Source organism: Anopheles ziemanni, chromosome X, assembly GCF_943734765.1.
Source record: "Anopheles ziemanni chromosome X, idAnoZiCoDA_A2_x.2, whole genome shotgun sequence".
NCBI lineage: Eukaryota > Metazoa > Arthropoda > Insecta > Diptera > Culicidae > Anopheles > Anopheles ziemanni.
In genome coordinates this window covers 15339190-15366314 of record NC_080707.1, presented here as the reverse complement: position 1 = coordinate 15366314, position 27125 = coordinate 15339190, and the positions used below count along the sequence as shown (strand labels likewise).

At 48.7% G+C, this 27125-nt stretch overlaps 1 protein-coding gene across 1 annotated transcript in view; it reads left to right on the top strand.

Moving 5' to 3' along the window:
• Positions 1 to 17074: 17074 nt before the first annotated feature.
• Positions 17075 to 27125, top strand: part of LOC131291157 (serine-rich adhesin for platelets-like) — a 31503-nt gene continuing 21452 nt past the window's right edge. The window contains exons 1-2 of the mRNA XM_058320347.1: positions 17075 to 18643; positions 18683 to 22751. Of these exons, the coding sequence (XP_058176330.1) occupies positions 17075 to 18643; positions 18683 to 22751 (5638 nt within the window). The remainder of the gene's footprint in view (positions 18644 to 18682; positions 22752 to 27125) is intronic.

Below are 27125 nucleotides of genomic sequence, written 5' to 3'. Positions count from 1 at the left end.
AGCAACTGCATTCCAAAACGAAAAACCATCGGTTAACGATTGTTTGCGTTTGGCCAGTTGGGTTTGGGTTGTCGCCTTCCGGGGTGCAGGTCGCATTGTTTGGGCGTCGGAGTTGGCCCGCTGCCTATTTGTGGCCTCAAAAATAGTGCAAAAAACGGCGAGAACGATGATTTACGTTTGCAATAAGGGCTATGCAGCATGCTGGAATGCTTCCGGACACGCGCATCCTAAGCTCAAGAAATGTGTAGTGGAGAGAAGCGTCAGATTGAGTGATGACACGCTTCAAGGAATGGTTTGGCAAACTCTTTTGTGATTAACGGCTTTTCTCAGCCTGTCGCCACAGAATTAGTTTAACTCCTAAGCCAAAGAGCCTGGACTGTAAGCCGTCTCGTCTGAGATGCACTAATAATTTATAGTTCCGGTTTTTGAGACCACTAGGAAAAAGGGGTTCGAGCTGTCGCCATGTCGTGGATTGTGCCGTCAGCTTCAAATCCCTGAAAATAGTCACTATCCATGTCCATGCTCCAATTTCCATTCACACTTGCGACGCAAAATATTAAGCCATATGCCGTTTGCAAAACCCCTGTCGACGAGGGCGAGTCGCGGAAGGGGCAGGTGGCAGCAGGGTTATGGAATAAATAAAACACTACTGCACGGCCTCCCCACCCCGCCATCGCCACCACCGATCGGAAAAGTGGGAAAATGAAGAGCTCTTCCTAATAGGCAGCAGACATTTACGGGCGTTGCAATAAATTCGTCATGTTTATGGATACCCGTGGTCTGCCTAGATGGTGCCTCGTTACACACCACCAATCCCCCCCCCACCCCCTTGCTTCCCTGGAGTCACTCCTCGTACGTGATTTTCTATCCGGTCCAAACGGCGCCAGCATCGACTGCGCGTTTGTCGCAGGAAGTAACACTCCTATGACACCGAACCACGAGCTCATGGCCCCATGAATGGTACCAATTGTCGATCGTATGGAGTCAGGTCTATTTGTCAAATCATCAAATCTGGTTTTTCTAACGATACAGCTAATGGTAGTCACAGCAAATACCATGTCTCACACTTTCCTCTCATAGAGTCCTCAAAGAAACTGCGTGTTTTAAGCACGTACGAACGCGTTTGTTTATGTAACGATCATTGCCCAACCCACATTCCTCTTGTTATTAATTGTTGATGGAAGGGAAAGAGCAACTTCTCCAAAGTCTCTTACCAAAAGCGATGCACACGAGATTTCTTTCTTTCAAAAACAAAACACCCTATTGTTTAAACGCACCGATTCTACCATCACATTCCGTAAGAATTATTTTAACGATGTAAAAGTGCGTCACCACAAGGCTAACCACTTAATGTTGGGAAATGAAGAAATGTTCGTTAGCGTTCAAACATGTCAAATGGGACACGATGGTAAGACTGAAGAAAGGACTCATTTAAACTGTACAATCAAACGTATTTCGAATAAGATGATGCTTAGAAATAGAAACCAGACAAAATTATTTTCTATAGAAAGAAAAGTCGTAAAAGCAGATCATAAAGGAACCAGTCAATATCGAACAAGAGTTTGGAAAAACCTTCATCGTAAGAAAATTTCTTTAAAGGAAAAGGTAATGTGAGACAAAATGCTATCAATAAGCGGAAAAGTTTTTATTTCCAGCAACCCGTTCAAGATAAACAAACGGATCGAATTTCAGCGCTTTCTTCTGCTAACAAAACATAGTAAAACGATATACGTTTATTATTAAAACACTTAGATTGGAGTAATTCAAAATTGTGGTGCAAAATGGTCCAAAATGTGGGATAGTTACGAACGAAGTTAAAAGTTAAATTACTTTTGTTTGATACACATTTTTTTGTGTTGCCACAATTTTAATACAAAGTAGACTACATGAACAAATCTAGAGAAATGTTTTTTGCAACTCTAAAAAACAAATTGCTATGTTGGAAAGAATTTTATTTATTATTTTTATTACATCCTTATTTATCAAACAAAACTTATTAGTTTTATTAGATCCAAAAACAAATTTGTTGCAGTTATCGATAAATACCTAGATTATCAGTAATAGCTACTTTGATTTACATGTTTTCCATCAACTCATCGATGTTTTCAACTATTGATATTCCTTGATGGGGAAACCAAAACCTTTTCCATTCTGCACCCAATGTAAATATGAGTCATAATTGATTTTTTTGTCTGTTGTTTTGTTACAAACGTTTTGTTGTTTTGTTTGTTAACATTTATTTTTGTACCGGATCCCCTTTTGTTTATAAGAATAATTCAAAGACTATCGTACCTTTTTTTTATTCACTTGCCCTTCCAAGAGAACCTAAACAAATTTAATCAATTTTAAAAGGTGAAATGAATTGATTGAAATTGTTTAAAACATTAAATTAGGAAGGGTATCGTTTGGGAATCAAGTAGGGATATATACATGAAAAAGGTTCATAGAAAAACGAAGACTAGTGACAAAAGCTGGTTTTAGTACATTAGTTCCAGGGTGATGTCATTAAAAGGTGGTACAATACATGCGAGGATATAACCTCTGTTGAAATTATTCCATTCCCAAGCGATTTCGATAACGCTCGTATTTCTTCGACACGTTTTCTCGGCTCTCCCCCCCTCAAAACATTTAAATAGTTTTTATTTGCGCAATACCGGGAGGGGTGTTACTCGTGCATTATTCGGCTGCTTCAAGCGTCCTTCAACGGCAAATAAATCATTCGTTGCAAACCCTTTTAAAACGGCCGAACACCATTAGCCCCAAAAGAGTCGAGTGCAGCAAACCTGAAACCGACCGAACCACTATCGAATGCGCTGGAAGACCACTAGTTTTCCTTCGTTCCGGGGGGTTGTGGGGGGGGGGGGGGGGGGGGGGGGTTGGGTGCGAACGGAAGGCGTAACCACACGATGGGGGTGCAATTTTACGACCCTCACCTTGGCATTGGCGCAACAGGGGGTTTGTTTTGATATCCAGCCCGGTTCGGCCGAAACCGGTTGAACGGGCGGTTGGTGGGGGTGGAGGTAATATGATGGAAATCCGTGCGGAAAGCTCGCCAAAAACCCGCGGCCCACCGAAATAAACAATTCATCCGCGGGACGATCGGAATTCGAATCATCGCAATCTGCAAACGATAGCCGTTGGGAAGTTGTATAAAAACGACACACGTACGGGACGCACACCCATACACGCATGGGTGCGCTTGCGCGTGCTCTCCTCCCTCCCCTCCCCCAGCATCCAAACTATCAGTAATTGCATCGACAGGCCCGGAACCCTTGATCATTTTCCAATCCCGAAAGTTCTTTGTCCCGTAGTCCGGCAGCTCGGAGCCGCGTGCTCCAGTGTCAGTGCTTGGTGTCACGCGGCCCGGTGCGGTTGTGCCCGCCTAGGAAGTTTTCCCACCAGCCCAGGTAGCCCGCAGTCAATCCCTTTTTCAAGCCCTTCGCCCCTTACGGGCCCGCCATAAATCAACCACTTCAAAACGCAACGAACAACCATCAACCACGAAGCAGAACGTGCGTTTCCACGCGTGTGTAGTGTAATTTTTGTGTGTGTGTGTGTATGTGTCTGAAACCCCGTCGATCCTGCGTGAGTGTCCAGGGGCCGACTTTTCGCACTACTAAGTGGGCCAATCAATTAACACTCCTGCCTTCATGTGAGAAACCGATTCGACTTTCCCGTTTCCGAGTGTATTTATATAGCTGTACGGCGCAAAAACAGTTGCAAGTTCATTTATTCTCCCACAACAATCAACCCACTATTTACAACCTAAACCACGCTTGCAAGTCGAGCATGGACGAGAACATTTCCACCACTCTACTTACCATGTTTAAAATACAATGTCAATGGATGTTTTTCCTGTTTGGTAAAGCATAAACCTTTTCATAATGGTTTCTGTTCAGTAATCAAACATAAATGGTTTTTTTAACGTAAATGTTCCCAACAAACTAAACTTTTATTTATTTGTGAATATTTGGAAAAGTTATCAGGTACCAAACAAATTTAAAACTTAATCATTAATTTGAATAACTTTATTTCGTCTCCAATCAATTGGTGTGTGTTATCAGTGATGTTGTATTCTATCAAATTCATGACATTATTCTTTCCAGACAAAAATAATTAAATGGTAATTGTTTGTTGTGTTGCCTTCTTTCATCACAAGGCTCTTATAACCATCATTTAACTCTCCTTTGCATATAATGAACTTGTATTTCTACGCTTATTTATTTGATCGAACAATTTTGATACGCTTTGTAGCGATAAATAAGTTTTACTTTCCGTTTCTATTGTGCGTTTAATTTGCATAGTACTCGTGCTGTGCAAACCAACTAATAAACACAACGTTAAGCGGTTGAATTAAAAAATTGATTTTAAAATTTCAAATTCCTAAACCAACGAAAACATCTCATAACACCGGCAGAAAGAGTAAACATAGTATTTGGGAACAATATCAATCAACTATCAACCATATCAATCAACAGAGTTGTTGTTCATACATTTCGAGAGGTTTTTCTTGTTCTTAACTAAACGTTCTCGATTAAAACTTTAAATGAGTGCTCACAGACATTTGTGATGTTCACTGTTTCACTAAAAATGATACATTTGCGGAAACTAAATCGTGAAATTTTCAAACAAATTATTATGATCGGTTTTCAACTCCGCTTCCTTTGCAACCAGTACGACGTAGTCGTATTTACATAATACAATTCGCTCAAGACAACATGCACTTTTTAGGGCCTGTTTTCCACTTTCAACCTTCCTTCTCCTTCCTTTCGAGCTTCGTCCGTTCCGCTTTTTCCTCTGTACCGAGTTTCAATCCCTTCTTCTGCACGTTGGATGTAAGGAAATAGGAAAGGACGCGTCGAACAGAGCAGGAAGACACATAGTGTAACAGGAAAGGCGTTTTGAAAAATCCTTTAAAACCATTATTGAAACATGAAAACGAACGCTGGCGTACATTTACATATTGTCGGACACTTGGTGGGCATCATTAGGCGAAGTTACATACCGAGGCGCACAAACTTCGTAAACCGTTGGCTTCATAAAGTGAGTACTTTCGTTTTGGTTGTTCTGTTCGAGCTGTTGTTTGATTACCGAAAAAGGGAAAAATGAGGTTCAAGTAAGGAAAAAGAAGGAAAGTCCCATCATAATGTAATTGATGGAACCGTATGCAGAGCCTTGGGTGAACTACCCAACCTCCCATTATGGTTCAAGGGTAATGCAATGACGAACCGAAGGGTTGCACATATGATTACAATAAAAATATAAAAACAAATTGCATGACTCGTTGGATGCTTTTATTAGTACAACACCTTCATCGTACGTAGAGATCGGGCGCGTCGGTTGTTGAAATTCGTTACACCATGCTTCGGCTTAACAAGCTCCATGCCATGTCCAACAACGGTTTTAGCACCTGATCTGATCAAGCTGGTCAGTAAAACACTCTCGCTTGTCGTCGTCGTCGTCGTCGGGTTCGATTTAACAGCCGGAATCGGGTTGCCCTTCGCTATTAAACAGCATTAAGCGTGTTCCAGACTTCGCATACCGAGTACCAATAAAAGTGAACGAGCATAAGAGGCTCGGTGTTTCCGGTTTTATTGCATTTGCATTGCACCGCATCAGTACGAAAGCGTGCGAATGTTGGAATTTATTAAAATGCAAGTGCAAAAACCTTAGCGAAAGTGGTATAACATGTTTTGCAAAGCAATTAAGTACAGTGAATTCGCAATTCATTGGAAAAATGTACAATCAAAACGAGATGTTCCACTTGTTTGGCCGAAGGAAGTTGTGAGATTTGGTTTTTCTTGGCACCTTTTTCGCAAACGAAAGTCATGGATAGTTTTCATTTTTTGTTACCAATGTTTTCTTTTTCTGATCTGGTTTAACAACCCGCCTCGCAGGGGTAAAAAAACCCATTCCAGCGGTCATGGGCGGATTATCTAACCAACTCCTAGAACTCCATTTTCCACGGTCACGGCACATAACGTGAAGCGATAAAACATTGACACTGGTTTCCAATGATGACGGTTTTGATCGATGAAACGTTTCAGAGTTATTTATTCCGTAACAAGAAAAAAAAAACAAAATAAATAAGAAAAGTTGCAGTAAACATGGGAAGAGTAAAACGTTTTAAAAATCTATAACATTCGCTTGGAGAAAGTAAAGGCGACTAAAGTTGATGATTTTAAGAATAATAATGACAAGTACTTTAAACAATACCTTACAAGAGTGGCTAAACTGCTACTTTTAAGGAGTTTAAAGTTATTTAAAGTTTTTAAACTTTTGTACCAAATTATGCTTGTGCGCAGTTGAAGTAGAAAACAGAATCAAAACACCTCCGACCATATGAAAGTTAAAAACGTTGGTTTGCTTTTGATTTTTGCATTTGATTTTATGTGTAGTGTTCCACTTCAAACTCGTTCTTTTTGTAAAACCGGTCGCGAGTGGATTGAACCCGGTAAGTCTATCCATCTACCCAAGACCCAGGTATACCGCTTATGTGTCTTCCGTCGACCGAAACATTAAAAATAAAACCAAAACTGGTCACAACCGAGTCGCATCATTCGCATTCTTTGTGGTGTTTGATAATAAACGAAGCTCACCTATGAGGGTAGACATGGACATGCTCTGATCCCGCGCATCAATCAGCGGTCGGATCGTTTTTTGGGGACTCGAGCCGAATAACCGAACCGATTTATGAACGGGTTGGGATCGTAAATCTATCATAAAAGACACCGAAGCTGATTTCGTTTGCGTTCGAAGGGGGATTGACGAACCGGTGAGGGAATTTAACAACATTAAAGCCAACGATGGGACCTCCGGTTGTTTGGATGGACGAAACCGCAAGCCAATAGGAAGCCTATCAACATAAAGAGAAGATTACATCCAACGATGAAAAGGATCTCCGTCTTGAGGCGCGGTGTCGATTCGGAGAAGGAGCACGTAATTTAAACGTAATCGTTATCACCGTGTCGGGACACGTTTTATTCACACCATCCAATTTCGTTACACCCACCTTCTTCTTCCCAACAAGCTTATCTTGTTCTCGTTTTCTCCTTCGTTGGCTTGTTTGGTGAAACCTTCTTTGCGTCAACTTCCCGCGCGCTGGATCAAACAACATCAACTGAGCCGAAGTTGAATGATTCGATTGTTAATTGTCCACTCATCCGTCGTAAATGTTCATTTTTGGGTGTTTTTCTGGCGGGAGTCCAACCTCAATAGCCCTCCAAACAGCGTCGTTTGTCATCTTCTACGGTTGTGCAGTACGCTACGCTTTCATGTTGTGTATGGTATGGGTTGAGCAGTGTTAGAGGTTAGATAAACAGCTGGTTGGCCTCGCAACGGGCATGAAGAACCGGAATCTGGGCTTCTGAAGTGCGTTATCCTAGCTATTGATGAGGTCATGATGAGTTCACATACCCAGGCTCGACGCGGCCAGCTCGAAATCCCATACAAAAGGGCAACAAAAACAAACCAACGTCGTTACTGTACACTAGGATAAAGGGACATCCGGACACCTGGAGTTGTTCGGCTTTTCGGTCAATTTGTGAGTGATTAAAATTACTAAAAATAGTTTTAGGTCATCATTCTTTTTTGAATATCTTCCTACGAAGTATGAGTAAGAAAAATGGTAAACAAAATATGAAAATAGAATGGCAAAGGCCAAATGGAAAGTCGGACAGTGGGACACATTTTTTCGATTCATTGTCTTCATTAGATGCACTCGGACGATTCCATTTTTTAATTTTCCAAACATACACGAAAACATCATAAAGATGGAACAACTATTCAAGGCATAAGTATTGGGACAAGTATTAGCAAGTTAGTTGTTCAGACTTCGTTAAAAAGTATAAAACTTCCAAATTTAGTAAAAACTCCAAAAAGCTGCACAATTTAGAAAAAGAAATGGAGGAACGGATCCGTTTACTACTACTGTGAATCTAAAACAACGTTACAAGAAGTGTTCGTCATGGATGTAAATGACCCCAACACATCAAAAAATCATTGTTATCAAAGCTAAAAGCATTAAAAAAGACCGTGAAGCTGGACAGCTATTCTAGTCCCAAGCGTCCAGACTTCTCTTTGTCCTAGTGTATCTTCGTAAACTCTCAACGGGTCGCTACCGTCGTTTCAATCTTACAATACTTTTTACCACTCAATTTGTTTGTTGCTTTTCGTATCGGATTGATGTAAGCCTCGTTGGAAAAGTAATTGTTTTCTCCAAATAACTCCATATGCTAATTTTTTTGTCCTCACAGTTGTGGCGCACGTCGCGTCAGAGGACGCGAGTGCCATACAGTAATGGCTGACAACTACGTTTAGTGTCTCAAAGTGACAGTTGCAGTTAGTGATATCCTCTGGTGTCCATTGCAGAGTAGGTAATTCGCGGACTCAAGTAGCAGGTCGAGTGAAAGGTGAGGTGTGTGTAAGCGTGCAAAACAGTGACAAAACTAAAGGAACACGGCGTCATGCTAGAGCACACGGGAATAAGATGGCCCGCCTAACGACGCTGAAGATACCTAGGTGAAAAGTGTGTAACTGAGAGTGTATTGTGGACCGCCGATATCTCTTTCCAAATGTTGTAAAGTAAGAGCTTGTACGTAGCCATCCTCACCGATGCAGACAGTTGTGATTCCACGATTGCCAGAATCGTTCAAGCACAAACGCTCGGACTAAGAGTATTATCCGGACCTAACGCACGTTTGCCTCAGGTCTCGTTCGAAGAGTATTTGGTCGGCGAACATCGGTTGGCTACCTGAAAGCTCTTTCCCACCTCTCCCCCGGGGGCCCACGTTCGACGTCGGCATTACCGGCTGGGCAGTGTTCGCAGGAAGATGATCTTCACTGGAGCCCATGGACGACGCCGTGCCGGAAATGGGCAAAGCAACAGTCAGCGCAACGCGCGCAGCTCCCGCAGCAATCCGCCTACGGAGGTAAGCGAAACTTCTATTGATGTAACTATTGAACTATATTAACAGCCACAATATTATGATTGTCGTTGCTAGCAAACACATATAAAACCTAAAGCAGAGTTTTTCATCAATTAACAGTTTGAGAAAAAACAAGTACTCAACGTTGAGTTTTCAGTTTTAAAACCACAAAATACAAAAGGATTTTAAAAGGTTTTATATATTGGTATAATATTGTTGACTTGATAAAACATTTATGAAGGAAAATCTTTCTAATTCGTTACAGTAAACTTTAATTGCAGGTTGGAAGGTGATACTTTGTTTGCTTTGTTTTGTGTTTTTTTAACTTGCAATACTTATACGGGGCTAGCAAACCGGTGAAACGTACCGTTTAAACTACTTATACTTTAACCAACTCTGTTTATACTTTTGCCCTCACCATGATCAAGCTTAAAAGACACTAGTGGTTTTTAATTCTTCATTCCTCTTTTAATATTAGTTGCCTAATATAAGTTGCCTAATGATTTGAATAATAAAAGTTTCTGATATTCGCTCTCGTTCCTCTACACTCTTCTATAAATTCCCAGAGTCCGCTTTAGTTTTAACTCCTCACTTATTAGGTAATAAACAATATGAAGAGATGCGAAGCATTGTGTCTTCCGTGTAAATATGTTTGAGCCTCTAGAAAGCAAAACTTCAAACGAACTCAGAAGTAACGTCCGAACCTTTTGCACATGTTTCTTCCGTAGCAACGCAGCCGAAATCAATCTCAAAGGCCTTACTTGTCGCGCGACCAGCAGCAGCTGTCGCTCCAGTCCGTGCTATCGTCCTCCTCGTCCTCCACAACCTCGAGCTACTACTCGACGTACAGCGAGCACCAGCCGCTGGTACGCACCTCGTCCTCCTCCTCGATAGCAACCGTGTCCCCAATGTCACCGCTCAGCCCGTCCTCCTCGCAGGCGCTCGGACCGTGCGGGCTCAGCTCTTTCCATCAACATCCGGCACACCAGCATTCGAGTTCCGGCTCTGGCAGTCTGAGCAACTCTCAACTTCAGCAGCAGCAGCAGCAGCAGCAACAGCAGGGGCAGCCGACCCCATCCTCGCAAACGTCCCAGCATCAGCAGCAGCAACAACAACAACAGCAACAACAGCAACAGCAACAGCAGCAACAGCAACAGCAACAGCAACAGCAGCAACAACAACAGCAACAGCAACAACAGGCCCAGTTCGTGCAGAAAACGAAAGCCCGCGACATCACGAAGCGCCGGGGCGCCATCAAACACCAAAGGTACGCCCACCCCACCCTCCCCCCCCCCCCCCCCCCCCCTGTTGCTTACCCTTCCACCAGCACCCTTGCTGTACGTTGCTTCGACCCTTCTTTCTCGAGCGCCACCGGGTTGTACCCATTGATCGTTCCTTTTCTGTTGTTTCCGCCCGTTCCGTCTTTTTCACCAGAACAAGATATTTCTCTTGCAGAACGCACGAGATCAACGGGCACAAGTTCGTCGCCAAATTCTTCCGCCAGCCGACGTTCTGCGCGTTCTGCAAGGAGTTCCTCTGGGGCTTCGGCAAGCAGGGCTACCAGTGCAAAAGTAAGTATGGCGCAACCCACTAGAATGGTCCACAGACGTACTTCTTTGCTATCCCAAAACTTCGTATACAACTATCCTTAAATGTAACCTAATCAGGTACCTCTGTCTTTCCTCTGCAGCGTGCCAGACGGCTGTGCATAAGAAATGCCACGATAAGCTGTTGGGAACCTGCTCTGAATCGAGTTTTAATTCCGAAAGTACAATTGTAAGTATAGTCAGCGTGCGGTGGGTACGCTACACTAGCTATTATGATATGCAAATGTATCTGATACCCATTCAAACTACAGCTCTAACATTTACAGTGGCAGGCAGTCCAAGCCGGATAGCTGTAAAACGGATAATCTATACGCTTTAGTTTATCTTCTCTCTTAAACAGATAACGATTAGTGCAAACTGAGTCAGCGTGAGTTAGTTGATTATGCTTAACACGTTGCGTACCAAGCGTTTTAGCACATATTTTAGTACAATTTTTCAAATTACAATTTGTTTATAATATTTGTTAAACTGATTGTTTTCGAAGGCCAAGCAAAAACTTAGCTTCCCAAAAATTTATATAAAATATTATAATAATTTTTATGTTGCATTTTCATTTATTTATGGGTCAAAAACTTGTTTGTACTAAAACTGCTGTCACCCATATTTGGGTGACGCGGTACGCAACGTGTTAATGAGTGAATTGATTCAATTCACAAACAATGGTTGTGACTCAGTGAAGCCCAAAGTGTCAGGATTAACGGGAAAATCCTTTGCTGTTTTGTAGGATGATCTAACAAACTAAACAAGGCCTGAAACAATAGTGACAATTCCTTCAACCCGATTGAATCATTGGTAACGAGCCAAATCATTCTTAGTGAACAACGAATCGAGTCTACAAGCCATCTCATTCTCTCTGAGCTAGTTCACTTTACTTGGTCGTTATCATAATCACTACTCAACAATACGATTTAGAGATTCGTGAATCTTTCGATGAGAGATTCATGAATCCCAAAAAAAACATGAAACTTATGAAAAGTGATGAGCCAAAACTGGGTTAAGTGACCCCTTGTTTTTTTTTTGTCGCTTGATCCAAGCCAATGGAAGAATCTTGAGGATTTGTGACAAATCCATGAAAAATTCATAAAGACTCATTAAGGTTTCGAAAGGTCCGTTAAGGTTTGAACTCGAAAATCCTAAAAGATTCATGAATCCATCTGAATAAATCTTAGGTGAAAGTTTCAGATGAATGAATCTCGCCAAAAGATTCATTAAGCAAAACACAATTTTTTCTAGACATTGTTTACTATTTGTACGGAGAATTTGACGGGTAGCGTCGGGAAAGCTGACAAGATCGTATCGTTATCTCACGATAACCTCAAATTTCGGAGTAGGTTAAACAAAATACTAGCGAGAAGCAAATGCCAACCATAACGTTACCAAATAATAAAACAACCATTTCTTTGTATCTACTTCGATAGAGAAAATATAAAATAAGTTCCCTGTGAATGTCCATGTCGTTAGCAAACTTCTGGGAAGAAGACAACGTAACTCAAAGTAGAAAGATCGTTCGATTGTTAGGCGTCCGACTTTCCTTGCCTGCCACTGTTCCGTAGCTTACGTCATCAAAACATCCTGGGGTTGGCACGTCGATTGCGCATCAAGGGAATGAGGCATTTATAACCCGAAACAATAAAAAAAAAGGTCATCAACATAAAATTGGGGAAACAGGCCAAATTTTAATTCGAACTTGGGTTAGGGATCGTTCCGTTTCGCAAAAACCCTCCGCTAACATATTGTTTTACCCCTTCTCTTTCCCGCCTCTTTCCCTCTACAACCCAGTATTTAAGGGAAAGATTCAAAATAGACTTACCACACCGGTTTAGGGTGTACACCTTTATGTCGCCGACGTTCTGCGACCACTGCGGTTCGCTGCTGTACGGTTTCTTCCGCCAGGGGCTGAAATGCGAAGGTAAGTGCATTGGTGCCGGGGTGGAAGCGCTGAACGGATCGCGTCCCCCGGGGGTGCTCCAAAACAGCCGGACACCCGCCGGCGCCAATTAGCGAAACCCGAAAGCTCGCCGATCCTGGCGCGCTTCCACCTCGGCACAAAAAAAAACCGGACATTTTGAAAACAGTAAAACCCCAACCGAAATTCGCCAACCGTTGCTTCGAAGCGCACTGACCGATTCGTAGTTTCACCTGCGTTGCCGCTAGATGGCAGTCGTGTGGATTTTTCGTTTATCCTCTTGGTATCAGAGGGGTGGGATAGGAGGGAAGGGTTCACTCAGGCCGCTTTTTCGGGTGCCTGAAGCTCCACGAGCGACCGTTTCCGCCAACAACGGTGTGCTCTCAAAGTTTTTCCGATTTTCTCACCGAGCGAGCGGTTACCGATTTTCTCAGTCCCAAACCAAAGTGAGAACCTCTGGGTGGTCGCAGACTATAGTACTGCGCGGATACTGCTCTATTCTGCGCGTCTGACCAGAATTTTCCTCAAGATTTATACGGAATTTATCGTAGGGTGAAGACTGATCGCACGTACGACATGTAAAGGCAACAATTAGCGGCCAAATGAGGTGTGAAAGTCTTACGTCAAATATTATTTTATATGTCTAGAGTTTTTCTTTTTCCTGTGCCAATTTTTGCGCTCGCTCTCTCCCGCTCTTTATGTCCCTGTCTACGGAAAGGAAAACTCTCGGCAGTGTTCACCAGCGTTTCTCGAGCGTTACCGTGGACGGAAATAGTCTGGTGGGGGGGAGTGAGGTGGGGGGGGGCTCGTATTTTTAACCCCAAAATAAACCTTCTGGTGGAAAATTAATTTCCACCGACAAGGGAAAGTGTGACAATTGCCGGGTTTATCCCACGCTCACGCTCTAGGTGGTCCGGAACATCGCGGAAAATGCAACCACCGTCGTTCGCCACTAGGGGACGGGGGCGGGGTTCTCGGTTTGTCTGCCGTAAAACTAGCGAAACTTGCGGCCCTCGTTAGCCGCCATGATTGATCGTCGGCTTGTAAGTCGGTGACGTGCGGTGACGTACGCCCGTAACCGATACCACCGAAGCGCTCTGCGCGAGCGCATTTCAATAATTTCGCGTCGCAGCGCGGCCGCGCGCCCAAAAAACCAAAACAAACCTGATCGAACAAGCAAACAACCGAGCAAACAAACAAGCCAACACTCTAGTCAGCCAAAACATTTCGCTCTCAGGCGCGAACGTTATGCTTCCGGCGCACAGGCCGAGGATGGCACGCCGGTGTCGAGGACAGATGTCGCAGCCAGCATCCGAGTTGCAGCCAGCAGGAAGTGGGCGCGTGCCGTCCGCGAGTGGCAATCGATAGCCGAATTTTCCGATGCGTGTCGATAACCCTTTGAAATCTCGGATGATTGGCTCAGCTCTGTCAACAGTTTGATGGTAACTTCTGGTAGCGACACTATTCTCTACGGAGAACGCGCCGTGTATGATCGCTGCTATCGCCACCTGATTTGGAGTAACTTTGTCTACAAGCCGAAGCGGCTACATGCAATATACCTCAAATACCAGAGCACCTCAAGTATAAGATCATGTTGCTTGATCTACAGATACGATGTCGATTGATCTACGAGTATAAGATCATGTCGAGCTGGAACTAAACAGGACATTCCTAGTACAGGCATAAGCCCTCGAGATATAGGTTCTGTCCAAATTTAAGGCGTGCTCCAGAGGTAGACACTCAAGGAGTTGTACGATCACCAGGCTCCGATAGTTAGCACAGACGTGAAGTCGAGGCGTAGTAGACCTAAATTAAAATGGATGAATGGTTCAGAAAGAAGCCAGCTACACCGGAATACGGAATTGAACCAGTACGGTGAACGGATCCGGATGATGCTTCGTCAGGGCCAAGACCGCTTAGTGGTTGCAGCGCCACATAAGAAGACGGCTTTGCTTAGTTATACCCAATCTTAGGCTGACATGCATAGTACACCTTACTGACAATCGAGCACTAAGGATAGTACCTCCAGAGATTGGTTTAGACAAATAGGTCCGGAGGCCTTTTTGATCTGGGTTTGTTTTGTTTCCACGTGCACTCACATTCCACTTAGCCACAGTGTCAAATTAATTCTACTGGTCATCAGCCGCAACTGGCGTAGACATTCCAGAATGCAGCCAGAAAATTTAGGTAACACACCGAGTTGCGAGATCACCTACGGCAGTTTCAAAGGAAGCCGTCGAATGCCGATTGCGCCACCGACCGACCGTGCGCGTAGGTATTTACCGTATCCCCTTGCCTTGCGTATCCACCGCAGGTCCCGCAGGAGGCACGCGCACGGCGTCGCCTCTGCATGCCATTGCACGAACCAAACCCCCCGTCCGCCCTTCCGCCCGAACACTACCCGGCCGAGCTCCTGCGTGAGTGAGTCCCCGTGAGCCGGTGTCGGTGTTTCTATTTTGGTGCGCCTCAAATAAGACATAGATGGAAGATGTCACCAGCGCTTGCGAGTCGCGGCGAGGGGGGGGGTTGGAATACGGGATTGCCCCGAAAAAACCCGTCGGCCGACTGCTTTAAATCATCTGCCAAATGTCAGCTGTATGTCCTGTCGGCGAGGAGTACGGTGTATGTGGATGTAAGCGTGGTTTACGCTGAGGCCTGGTTCATTTACACCGACGGTCAAAATAGAGCGCGACTTCGTGCCAGCGATGGGGCGCGGAGCGGGGTGCCTATTCTGTGGCGAGTTGTCGAGGTCCGCAGACCTGCGGAGTGTGGCTTGGGCCAACGAACTGGACCAGGACCAGGGCAGGTTGCATCACCAAACAGCCCAGAATCGCCGCACGGTAGCTGAGTCCCTCCTCCCAACGCAAACAATACTACCTGACAGCCAAATGTGTGGTGGAGGAATGTGGGGAGATGAGTTCTTACCGGTGGAACCGGAACGGCTAGCTGACACACGGTGGTGATCGATGATTCACGCCTTTATGCCCTAGGCCACGCACCACGCATCCTCAGTGCGCGGGTAGGTTCGAGTCAGCTGTTTTCGGGACGTCATCGCCCCTCGCCGTACGTCGCACGTCCCAGCACCACGCACACGGTACGAGGTAGCTAACAAGGCGAGGTGAACGTCTCGGGCAGCTCACCGAAGCGCGTCACACGCACCCACCCACGCTGGGCACCAGGGAAGATGGAACGGCACCACAGATAGGCGATGCTATTTTGAGGCATACGCTCGGAAAATGCGCAATCTCACAGAGAGACGCAGCGCCGTACGCTGGCTTCCCAGAGTCGCCGAAAAAATCGGCCACCGCTCTGTCATCTCTCACCGTGTTTTGCAGGATAGCATCCACTTGTCTCTGTGTGTGTGTGTCTGTGTATGTGTGTTGTGTGTGCGTGTGTCTGAGAGAGTTTGTAGTAGCCCCCAGGGAATAGGGAAGATGTTAAGTACACGCTCCTACCCCACTGTCTACCGGTTGCTCATCGCGCCGGCCACCAGCACGCGCGTTTGTGTGTGTGTGTGTGTCTGTGTGTAAGTCAGTTTCGATCGCGAGAAAAACCTGCCAGAGTCAAACCTTCTTTCCCCCAAAATACCAAAGGTGTGTGTTTGTGCGGCTGGTTGGTTGGAAATTTTGGCAGTTTCGCGGTACCATCTCTGGCTCAGTTTGTGAGCGTCCGTTGACAGAAGTGGTCCTGACTAAGCCATATTCATCGCCATCCAGCCAGTAGACGGTTCAAAATCTGGGGGTTTCGCCATTTTTCTTTTTTTATTTTGCCATCTGGCTTATCTTTTTTGGCATTCAATTACTCCTCCTCTTTCCTCCTCGGCGTCCACTCGCCTGGTGTGCTGTTCACGGATTTCGGACATTCCGGAAGTAGTGGCTGTCAGTTTTTGGTGTCAAATTTGGTGGTGCCACCGTTTCTGTGCGTGACCACCTTGCAGGTCCTCGCCTCTGACTACCCCCTTGTGGTCTTGTTCGGCCAATCAATCAACCAAGCGTGTGTGGGAGGGAACCGCCAACCGGAAGCGATGCCCATTGGCCTTTGGCCTAGTCCTCGCTGTGTGTGTGCTTGATAGTGTGCATGAATGTGTGAATGTATGTGTGTGGGTGTGTGGTTGTGAGAAATTCACGAGGCGAAAACCGGGGAAGGAGTAAAGAAGGACCTGATAGCGACCGAAAATCCATTTTTTCATACAAAAAAAAAACAAGTACCAGGGAAGAGGATCGGTTGAGCAACATCACCAAGCGATAGACGAGAAAAAGAGCGAGAGAGAGAGAGGCAGGTATCGATTCAAAGGCGGAGAGAGAGAGAGAGAGAGAGAGAGAGTGAGAAACGGAGGAAACCAGTTTGCGAAAAGGTAAAGTGTGTACCGTACCAGTTCAAAGGTCAATCGGGAGAGTGCAAAGTGTGAGTGAGTTGCGTGAAGCGAACAAACAAAAGCAAGCGTGTGGCAGCTGGCAGGAACGTGAAGCTGTCCCGTTTGACCTCGACTACGGACCAAGGCACTCGTGTTGTCTGCGCGACTTGTTGGTCCACCTAACCTGTGCACCTGCAGGATGTGCACCTAAGGCGCCCAAAGCGGTCCAGCGGGTTTTGTTTGTTTTCGGTTTACCGTTTCGTGTTGCGCGTCCGGCACGATGCCGCTGTACTCGGAGCTGTACCACAACTACGTCGGCAACACGCCGATCATCCCGACCCCGATGGTGTCGGTCGGCTCGTCCACCTACAGCCCGCCGACCTACGTCGGCGTGTCGCGGGCCTTCCCGAACCCGCTCGGGGTGGCCACCCGGACGGCGCCCTCCTTCACACGCGGCTACGTCCCGAAGCTGACGCCGATCACCGAGACGCCGCTCACGAGCACACGCATAGCCGCCCTAGGGCGCGTCAGCTCGCCAAAGTTCATCGGCAGCCATGGACACCACAGCTCGCCGAGCTATCAGAAGCCGCGGCGCACCATCAACACGGCCGACATCGACGTGTCGGCGGCGAAGTATGCCGGTGTGTCCCGGTCGCTGGCTGCCTACCGGCACACTAGCGTCGGTGGAGAGTCTCCGACCGCCGGTTCGCCCTCCCGGTCCAGCATTGCGGCCAGTCCACCGTCCGTCGCACCATCCGTCAACTCCTCGATCAACCTGACGGCGACGGCACCGGCGGTCGAAGCGGAGCGCAGTCCGCGGGAGTCGGCGATGCCAATGTCTGCCCGTGATCAAGAGCTCAGCGAGCGCAGCGAACAGCGACGTGCCCGGTCGACGATCAACCGTAATCGCACCGTGGTGCGGCTGAACACGATCCGTGCCCGGAGCCGATCGCGCGGGAGTCGTGGCAGCACCGAGGGCCGAGATCGCAGTGGTGGTGTGGGCACCGGCTCACCTACCACCTCCGAGCCAACGTTCGACGAGGAGATGCTGCTGCTGGAACCGCCAACAGTGCGTTCGGCGGGGGCAGGCGGTACGTCCTCCTGGCGGGACAACTTCCGCGATGAGCTGTACCTGCGACCGAGGGTGCGCACCGAGCCGAGCAAGTCGCCGGGTGAGCTTCTGCTCGAGAAGCACCTCATACGAGACGGTGATGGGTGCGCACCGCTCGATGTGACGACGCTGGCCCAGCAGCACTCGCCGGTGCTGAAGCGTCGCGGAACGCTGCGCCGTAAGAGTGCCGCCAAGATACCGAGCTTCCACGAGATCTGCGCCGACATCAGCTCGGACAAGCTGGACGACGATCTGAACGCGGGCGAACTGCGGCGCCGGGCCTCACAGCTGATCGAGGACGAGCTGCTACAGTTTCAGGAGGAGCTCAAGAAGGCCGCCCAGGTGGCGGCACACACGACCGACCTAGGCGGACTGGCGGACCCCGTCACACCCGACACGCTCGAGGAGCGCCTGAAGGAGGCGCTCGAGCAGCAGATTGCGCAAGACTCCGGCGTCGAGGTGGCGGAGAAACGCAAACTCAAAAAGATCAAGCGCACCAAGACAAAACCGTTGCCACGGCTGGACGCCGAGCCGAACGATCAGGCGACCACGGAGCAAGACCATGACGCGGTGGTGGTTGTGAGGAACGCGACGCCCGCACTCGCACCAAAGATCGTGGCCGAGGTCGAGTCGATCGAGGAGTGCACCGTTTTTAAGCTTCCGAAGAAGAAGAAAAAGACGCCAACTAGCAGCTCGGAAGAGAAGGGAGAAGACGAGGGTACTGGCACCGGCACGAAGGTGTTAGTGGTGGACGCGACAGTGGTCAAGAAGGTGAAGAAGGAAAGCGCTGTGTTGCGTACCACTGAGAAGCAACCGGTGCAGGTGGCCAACGTCGAGCGGCCGGTCGAGCAGCGAGCAGTCCTGGCCAACGGGTTGCCGGGGTCGGAGGGGTCGAAGCAGGCTTCGACGTTGCCGGAAGTATCCGGGGAGGCAAAGACAGGCGTCGCAATGGCTGGTCCGTGCGACGCCAGCAAACAAGCGGGCCCAAAAGTGGAGCTAAACATTGCGCCCGATGGAGCAGGCATGCAGAAAGGGGGGGCAAAGGAGCAACCGAAGCCGACGTCTAAGGTCGGCATCAAGACATACATTCGTAAAAAGACGGTCGAAAACTTGCCAGACATATGCAGCGAGTCTTTGTCGACGAAGGAAGCGGTTGCGCGGGTGGTGGAGGCCGCAAAGCCAAAGACAGTGAACGAAGGTGGAGAATCGAAGCAGTCGGTGGAGCAGAAAACACCAGCACCGAAACAGCAGGAAGCCAGCAATGTACCAACGCAACCGATCCCCACAAATTCCCAAGCGGAGTCGACCAAACCGGCGGAAGTCAAGCCAGCGATGACCACTCCGAAAACTATCCTCTTGGGTAACAGGGAGAACAAGCTCGGAGCAAAACTTGGAGAACTGGAGCAAGTTCCAGATATGCAACCTGGTGTCTCCCCTGCGGTACCAAAGTCTATAAAGCCAAGTACGTTACCATTAGAAGATACCACTGCAGCAAAGAAGATCTCTGGGGAAGGATGTTCAACAGTTGCGCAGAATGGATCGGTACCTCCATCACCTACTCTTGTGAAGGAGGAAAAAGGAAAGAAATTAGATCTGGATGCCCTTCCGAAGCTACCTAGCCAGGAGAAGAATACATCGAATGATACTAAAGGAGTCACGACAACATTGGGTGATAAACAAGAACAAAAACCGAAGAATACAGACATTCAGAAAGTTAGTGTGGTGCAAAAAGAGGATGAGTCGAAAGCACAAAGCCTACAGAAGGATACAACAGAATCTCCCAAGGTCACTCAAAAGGTTATAGACTCAAGTTTGGGTACCCTCGCAAAGCTGACTAGTGTGGAGAAGAATGCGCCTAAGGGAGCTAAACCAACATTGGGTGAACAACCAGAACAGTTAGCAAAGAATACAGATATTCAGAAAGTCAACCTGGTGCCAAAAGTGGATGAAACGAAAGCATCCAGTCTACAGAAGGAAGCATCGGAATCTCCAAAGGGTACTAAAAAGATTGCAGAGCAGGTGCAAGAACAAAAGCCTAAGCCAGACCCACTCAACTTCGGTAAGGATGTACAAGGTAAACTGAAAGGTTTAAACACTACCTCAGTGAACCAAGACGAGTTGAGAACCCAAAAAACCAATATCATGCCAGCCGAACAGAAGGTGCCAAAACCATCTCCCCTGGTAAAACAAGGTGGGCTCGAGGAAGGCTCGGTGGGGGTGACAGCTGCTCCAAAACTTGGACCGCTCGGTAAGCCGATGTTGCGCAAAAAACCGGCCGAACTTAGCAAGAGCGCGACCGACGAGCAGGACTTCTGGAGCGCAATCGGAACCCGTGAGACGGTATCGTTTGCGCGGAGGAAGCAGCAAATCGAACGCATCACGCAGACCATGACGTTGGGCCAGTTCAGCGAGCAGGAGGAGCAACCCTCACCTGTGACCTCTCCGACGATCCAGAAAAAGACGAACTTCCCGGTGCCCGCGGCAGTGCCGTCGCCACCTGCTTCGCCCGGCGCTGCTCAAAGTAAGCCATTCCAAGTCGGTAGCACTGTGGCGCAACCCACGCAGCAACCGGTTGCAGGGCCAGTGTCACCAGTACTCACCAAAGATCGGCCATCGGTAGCTAAAGACACACCGCTGGCTAAGGTTAAACCAAGCGGAGAGACTACGGCGTCGACTGCGCCGTTGGGAGGTACCACACCAAAACCGGATACAAAGGTAAACTCCGTTACATCTGATGCTAAAATCACACCCGCACAATTAAAGGATACTCTCACGGCGGGACCTGACAATGGCGGATTGCGAGTGGGTGGAACCGATTTGATAGTAAAACCAAAGGTAGAGGAAAACCTCCCCAAAACGACTACAAAGACTGTCGAAGATAAAGCTACCCCGAGTACCAAGAGTGTCGATATAGACCAAAAGGTGGTCAAAACAACGACTCCAGTGAAAGATGAGCTAGCAGTCGGAAGCGACAGCGCTCCGAAACTCAAAGTGCCACAAAAGCTGGCGGCTGTCGAGAGTAAGTCTGCAGGGTTTGTATCATCCGAAGCGCCGGCTACGGTAACACAGGCAGTGACTCCAAAGAAAGAGCTGCCACTGAAGGATGCGGTAACTCAGGCAGTGACTCCAAAGAAAGAGCTGCCTCTGAAGGAACCCGCCGTTGCTAAGAAAGCCACACCAGCAGACGGCAAGTCTTTGCTGCAGACGGCAACGACAGGGAAACTGCCACTTCCGGCACTGCATCCGGGCACGGGAGCACTGATCGACACCAAGAAGCTGTCGCCGAAGGAGCTCATCAAGGCGGTGGCACCCACCATCGCTGCCGCCGCCGAGAAAAAGTTGGCCGAGGAAAAATCGAAGCAGGCATCGAACGCCTCCACCGCACGAACCACGAGTGTGGCAGGCGCTAGTACTGTCACCACCACCACCACCACCACCGCCACCTCGATCACCTCGACGACAACTACCCTCGCGATTTCCTCGAGCGCCACTGACACTGTCGTAAAGAAACCGGCCGAAGAGCCGACGGTGAAGAAGGTGATCGTGAAGAAAGTGGTCAAAGCGGTCAAAACGAAAGCGGCAGAGCCTCTGGCGGCCAAGGCTAAAGCCGAGCAACAGCTCGCCCAACAGCGGAAGGAGGCGCAAGAACAAGAACAGCGTAGAATCGCCGAGCAGCAGCAGCAACAGCAGCAGCAGAATCTCGAGCGCATGCAAGCAAAGCTGAACCAAATCACGCTGAACATGGGCGCGAAGGGGCTCACGGTGGAGGTGAAGGAATGCCAAAAATGTCAGTCGGCGATCGTGTCGGAGGCGCTTCCGGTCGCGGCAGCCATCGCGTCGGCGACGCCCAAGCAGCAGCCGATCGCCAATGGTGGGAAGCTGACGAAGAATAAATTCGGTACGCTAGACAACCTGAGCGACCTGTCTGCGGTGAACACTCGCGAGAGAAACAACAACGCTAGCAAACAAACAAAGGTGGTTGCAGCAGCAACTGGTGCATCACAACCGCAGCAGCAGCAGCAGCCGGAGCTGCAACAGCAGAAGAAAGTGTACCTCTCGAGCAGTGACGACGAAGACGGTGAGGACAGCGCATCGGAAACATCGTTCTCGGGCGTAGAAGACGACTGGTCATCGGAGGAAGACGATATGGCGAACGACAAGCCGGAGAAAAAGAAGCCGTTCGATCCGACCAAGCGGGTCAAGCTGAACTTCGACCAGATGCGCAAGTGCTACTCGAAGGAGGAGAAGTGCCCGATCGTGCTGGTCGCCCGGCCGCGCCCCCTGTGGAAGGTGAAGCGGCACGGGCACCGGCACAACCGGAAGGCGGATCTGACCAGCAGCAGCAGCGGCAGCAGTGGTGGCAGCGGCAGCGAGGATGAGAGCACCACCACCACCAGCAGCACCACCGATCAAACGTCCTCGGAGACGGCCTCCACCATGGACGGCGCGACGTCCGACATCAACACCGACAGCAGCGTCAACTCGAGCACAGGCGGCTCCAAGGGCAAGTCGGGTGGTGGCCGAGGGCGCCACCAGGGCGCGGCCGGCAAGGCCGGATCGGGCAAGTCGGCGACCGACCCGTTCGGTGACATCTACGACACGCCGATGGTGATCCCGCTACACGCCGAGCCACGCTGCAGCAGCAGCAGCCGCAAGAGCGGCTCCTCCAAGGACGAGAACAACAACACGGCGGCGCTTGTGGACGCGCTGGCCGCAGTCGACGACGAGGACGAGCGGGCACGCTCGATGAGTGCCGGACACGACGTACGAAGCGCTAGCACCAGCAGCCACGACTCCGGCTTCTATGGCGGCGGTACCGCACCGATCAGCCCCAAGAAGGCGTTAGGTAAGTGAACTTCCCCGATTCAGTCGTTAGCGTCGCCGTCTCTAGTCGAAAGCGAATTGAGCTCCCACAATCTGGCCTATAATTCACCTGTAGGAAGCCCTGCTCCTATGACTCATGGAAGTCTTCAGGGAGCTGCATGTTTTGCTAACATTCGATCGCATGTCTGTCATCACCGATGCTAGATCAGAGCTATCTACCTGCTAACCTTTAATCGATCGGAGATCCGTTTTCGCCATCGACATACACACACTCGAGCGGATTGTTGCCGGCACATGCGGAAGCTACCACGCTACCAAGCTGCATCCGCTTCAATGTGCCAAACCGTGCTGTACGTGTTTCCCTCGCCCTTCCCAAACAACGCCCAAAAATAATCCTCCGAGCTAATCCGAGCTCGTCTCTGAGCCATGCCTCGAGCGTATGGGTGTCGGGTCGATAAGTCGATCGATAAATGTACGTGCGCTGACCCGCCGGCAGAGTTGGCAGACGACGCCTGCTCGGCACTGCTCGGAAGCACCGGCACGAATCACAGCTAGGCGAATTAATGTCAAGTTCAATGTCACCGCTGACGTCCGCTGTTCAGTTCCGTCGGCGAGTCGGCACTCGCAACGCGGATTGTTACGTCGCGCCACGGTTGTCGAGTCAGCCCTTTCGGGTTGGTTGGGAGATCAACGCTTCCTGATTGAGCGGCAACAGGTGGCCAGGCAGCTCGGGTGACGCTCCCGTGCGTTACGTGGGGACTGACCCTGTGGGGACGAACGCAACGGCGAGACCCTGAACTCTCGCCAGCGAGATCCAATGGTCTGAGGATTATCGCTGTATCGTCACCACGTTACACCACGCGCCGGCGTTGATCCAAACACTTTGGTTATTGATGAACACATCGGCTTACGCTGAACTTTTCGCCCTTCCGAGGCACATTGTAGCACCATCAATCTCGTCAGCCTGGATTTGGTTTGCTGGACGCGTGCGATGGGGGGGGGGGGGGGATGTTTATTTGTTTGCTATTCTTCGTACTTCAGAATCGGTTAGCGAACCAGCAGCCAAACCAGGTCATACATTTTAACCCAGTTTGCGGAGGTGGAGAAAACAAACAAGTTTATAAATCAAGAAGGTTCCCGGCGAGTCTTCAAACAATGTGAAACCACCGTTCTCATCTAATATAGCATGATGGATTGGAATTGAAAAACCGGCAGTCGCTACCGTGGCTCTAACTAGATTTTCATGCCGATGAAAGGTGTTACAGCCGCTGCGCACGAGAGCAAGCGAAGCGAACGACTTCTGGATGTCTGTGCCGATCGTGATCGAAATTGTGATAAAAATAGACCGCTGCTCGTTGACCGCACGAGAGTCTCCGATACTCGGATGAACTGGGTGGGAACATCTGCCATTCATCCTGCGACTACGCTGTTCCGTAGCCTTTCAGCGAACGAGTCCGGCGTGTCCATAAACCTTGGCCGACCGTTTGTTATCCCTCAGGCAGGTGACGTAAAACCGACCGGTTAGGTTAGTGATTTTTGCAGCCGGAATACGGTTCCAACTTCATTTAAACACTCAAAAGTTTGGGTACATGTTACCTTGTTTATGTCGGTCGATTGTGTGAGGTAAAGGCTAATCGGATAAACTCGACGTGAGAAGCGGAAGAAGCGAATTGAAAAAAAACCTTCACCATGCCGAGGAAGTTATAACCGTGTGGACGGTCTGTACCAACACACAGCAAAAGGGAGGGCAAAACAAAACCACCAGCATCAGTCTCGCGCTCTCATTACGGCGGCTAAGACTAATTAAAATAGCCAGCGCGCTCTGTCATGTCTATATCGGTTATCTTTATTCTGCGGCTTTCTCTAGCCAGGAAAGGGGTGAAGGTACATTCTACCCTGGGTTTAGAGGATCGTGAGAACGTTGTGCGGATGATTTTCTGCTTTCCAAACCGCGTGCACGAATCGCAGGGCACACCTGAACGGGGTTGAGCAAGGTTCCGAAGGCTAAAGCCGGCACGGGACTATGTCTCCTATAGAAAAATTAGACCCGCGTTTGTCAGACTGGTTATCTCACGTAACCTGATCCAGTGTGGTTGGCATAAATAGTAGATCTGAAGCGATTTCAACTGTCAGCTCTATTGCAACAAACCAGAGCATCGTCCGCCATCGGCAACTAACGAACACCAGAGCATAGCGCCTGATCAGGTGCGAAAGAAGAGGCGGCCCATTATTACGCCAACGAAAACCAGCGCCTGGCGCTCGCGTCCGACGTTGCAACATCTGTGGCGTGGGTGTGAACGGAACCGCAGGGTTTGCGGCTTTGAACTCGGAATTTCCCTGCCGCCGGATAGCGTACAAGCTAGAGTTTATTTACTTCCATACCACATTCAGCTCCCACATGCCGTAGTTCCGCAAGGAGAAAGCGTGCAATCCGGTGGTTTTCTCAGCGCTTCACCTGGACCATGCCAACCGTGGTTTGTTGGTTTGTTTCCCCCCGGAATGTGCTTGTTTTCTTGCAGTCCGGTGCGAAAACCGCCTGTATTACGGTTAGGACGATAGATCAAAGGTTTTCCGAGGTGTGGGTTGGCAGGTTGGCCAATAAACAGGCGGAGGAGCGTTCACCCTGGAACGCGTGGTGCTTCCCTTAAGCTTCTCGCCCACCTTCCGAAGAGTTCATTCATTACGGTAGCGGGCGAACCAGGCAGACGGCACCGTCTACAAAGGCCAGAATGTCGGATGTTGACTCCAACCCAAACGCAGACTTTACTTTTGATGCAATATATTTGGATAAATAACTTCACGCTTGGAGTGTTACTATACACCACTCGTGTCAGCCAACTGATCGCCAAGTGTTGCAACATCAAACAAACTCACAGAACTTCGAATCGGGGGATTCTGCTGCGATTGTTTTTCCGTGTCTTGGCACTTCCCACCTGCAGTAGGGAATGCTGAGCTAAGGGCCTCGAGTGATGCAAGCTATTCGCTAGCTCGGTTTCATTTTTCCACGACGACTGCAGCACAGACAGCGCGTAGGTCGCGCGGTAGGACACAGCAACCCCTCCGCTGTACCCTTCTATATTACAAAAGTTCTTTTTTCAAAATATCTTTCAACACAAAGTTTGAGTCTCTCAAAGCAACCAAATATCAGCATCTTTCTGCGGTCCGTGAACGAACAGTCACGGGGGCAGTTGGTATGCGCACCTAATGTTTATAATGAACCCGACATTGGTCCGGCCAATTGGTGTGCAATTAGACTAATTAATTCTGGATCTATTTCCACCGCCAACATTTTTTTTTGCTGAAGCACACCAGCTCGTGTTTTGTTCTTCGTACAGGTGTTGGTATAAACAGATAATATGTTGACAGCTGGCTTGTTGGGTACGAACGAAAAAACGATTGACATAGTGATAGATACTATGACTATAGAGACTCCCTAAAATATGTCTTATTCCAACATGGCGGCAAATGTCAGTTTCATCCTGTAAAATTACGCAAAGAAAATGAAAACCTAAATTTTAGGTCGTAGCTATGGTAAATATTACTGCTCGGGGAAACCCAGGGGGATTTGGGGATGTTGGGCAGATCTGGTTGCCAGAAGATCTAGAGAGCAACGGCCGATAAAGAGTAAGATGAGAAACGAGCGAAACGTAATTACACCCGCGGTGAACTACGAAAACGGTCCTCACGGTTGGCGGTTCGGTTTAATTTATTCATATGCAATCTACATATGCAAAATATACATTTATAAATACTTATTTCACACCTCCATCCCCTCACGCCACGTATATCCCCCATCGCTGGCAACGGTACCACATTCCTGCCCTGGTGCAATCTGCGTCCCGGCAGACTGCGACGTGAACTGTCACAAGAAATGCGAGAAGCTGGCGGCCAACCTGTGCGGCGTCAATCAGAAGCTGATTGTCGAGGCACTCTCGTCCGTGCGCCGAGGTAGTAGGGTCATCGTTCCTCGTCCACCGCGTCCGGTACCGTGTCTGCCACCCGTGCTGCTACTGCTGCCACAACCGTTCGACCTCAACCACCTCCGAAGGACCACCCGAATGCCAACGTGAAGTTGTTTTCCTCACGTTCTTATTCTCAGTCCCTCGAACAAGGTGTGACCCAATCGCCGTGCACAATGTAATCCTCAGTATTCCGCCACTTTGGTTCTCACTCACAGCCGTTGTCCGTTCCGACAAGTGTGTTCTTCAAGCCGGGCAAAACAGTTTCACATTTGTCCCGAACCGTACATCATTCTTTCCATTTTAAGTTGCTTTTAAGAAAAAACGGTCCATGAGCGATGCTCTCGGCTGGCCTGGGTTCAAATTTCGACCCTCTCCTGCACGTCCCAGTCCGGTTTGTCAGTCCGACAAAGGGAAAAGGTCTAGAATGGCTGAAG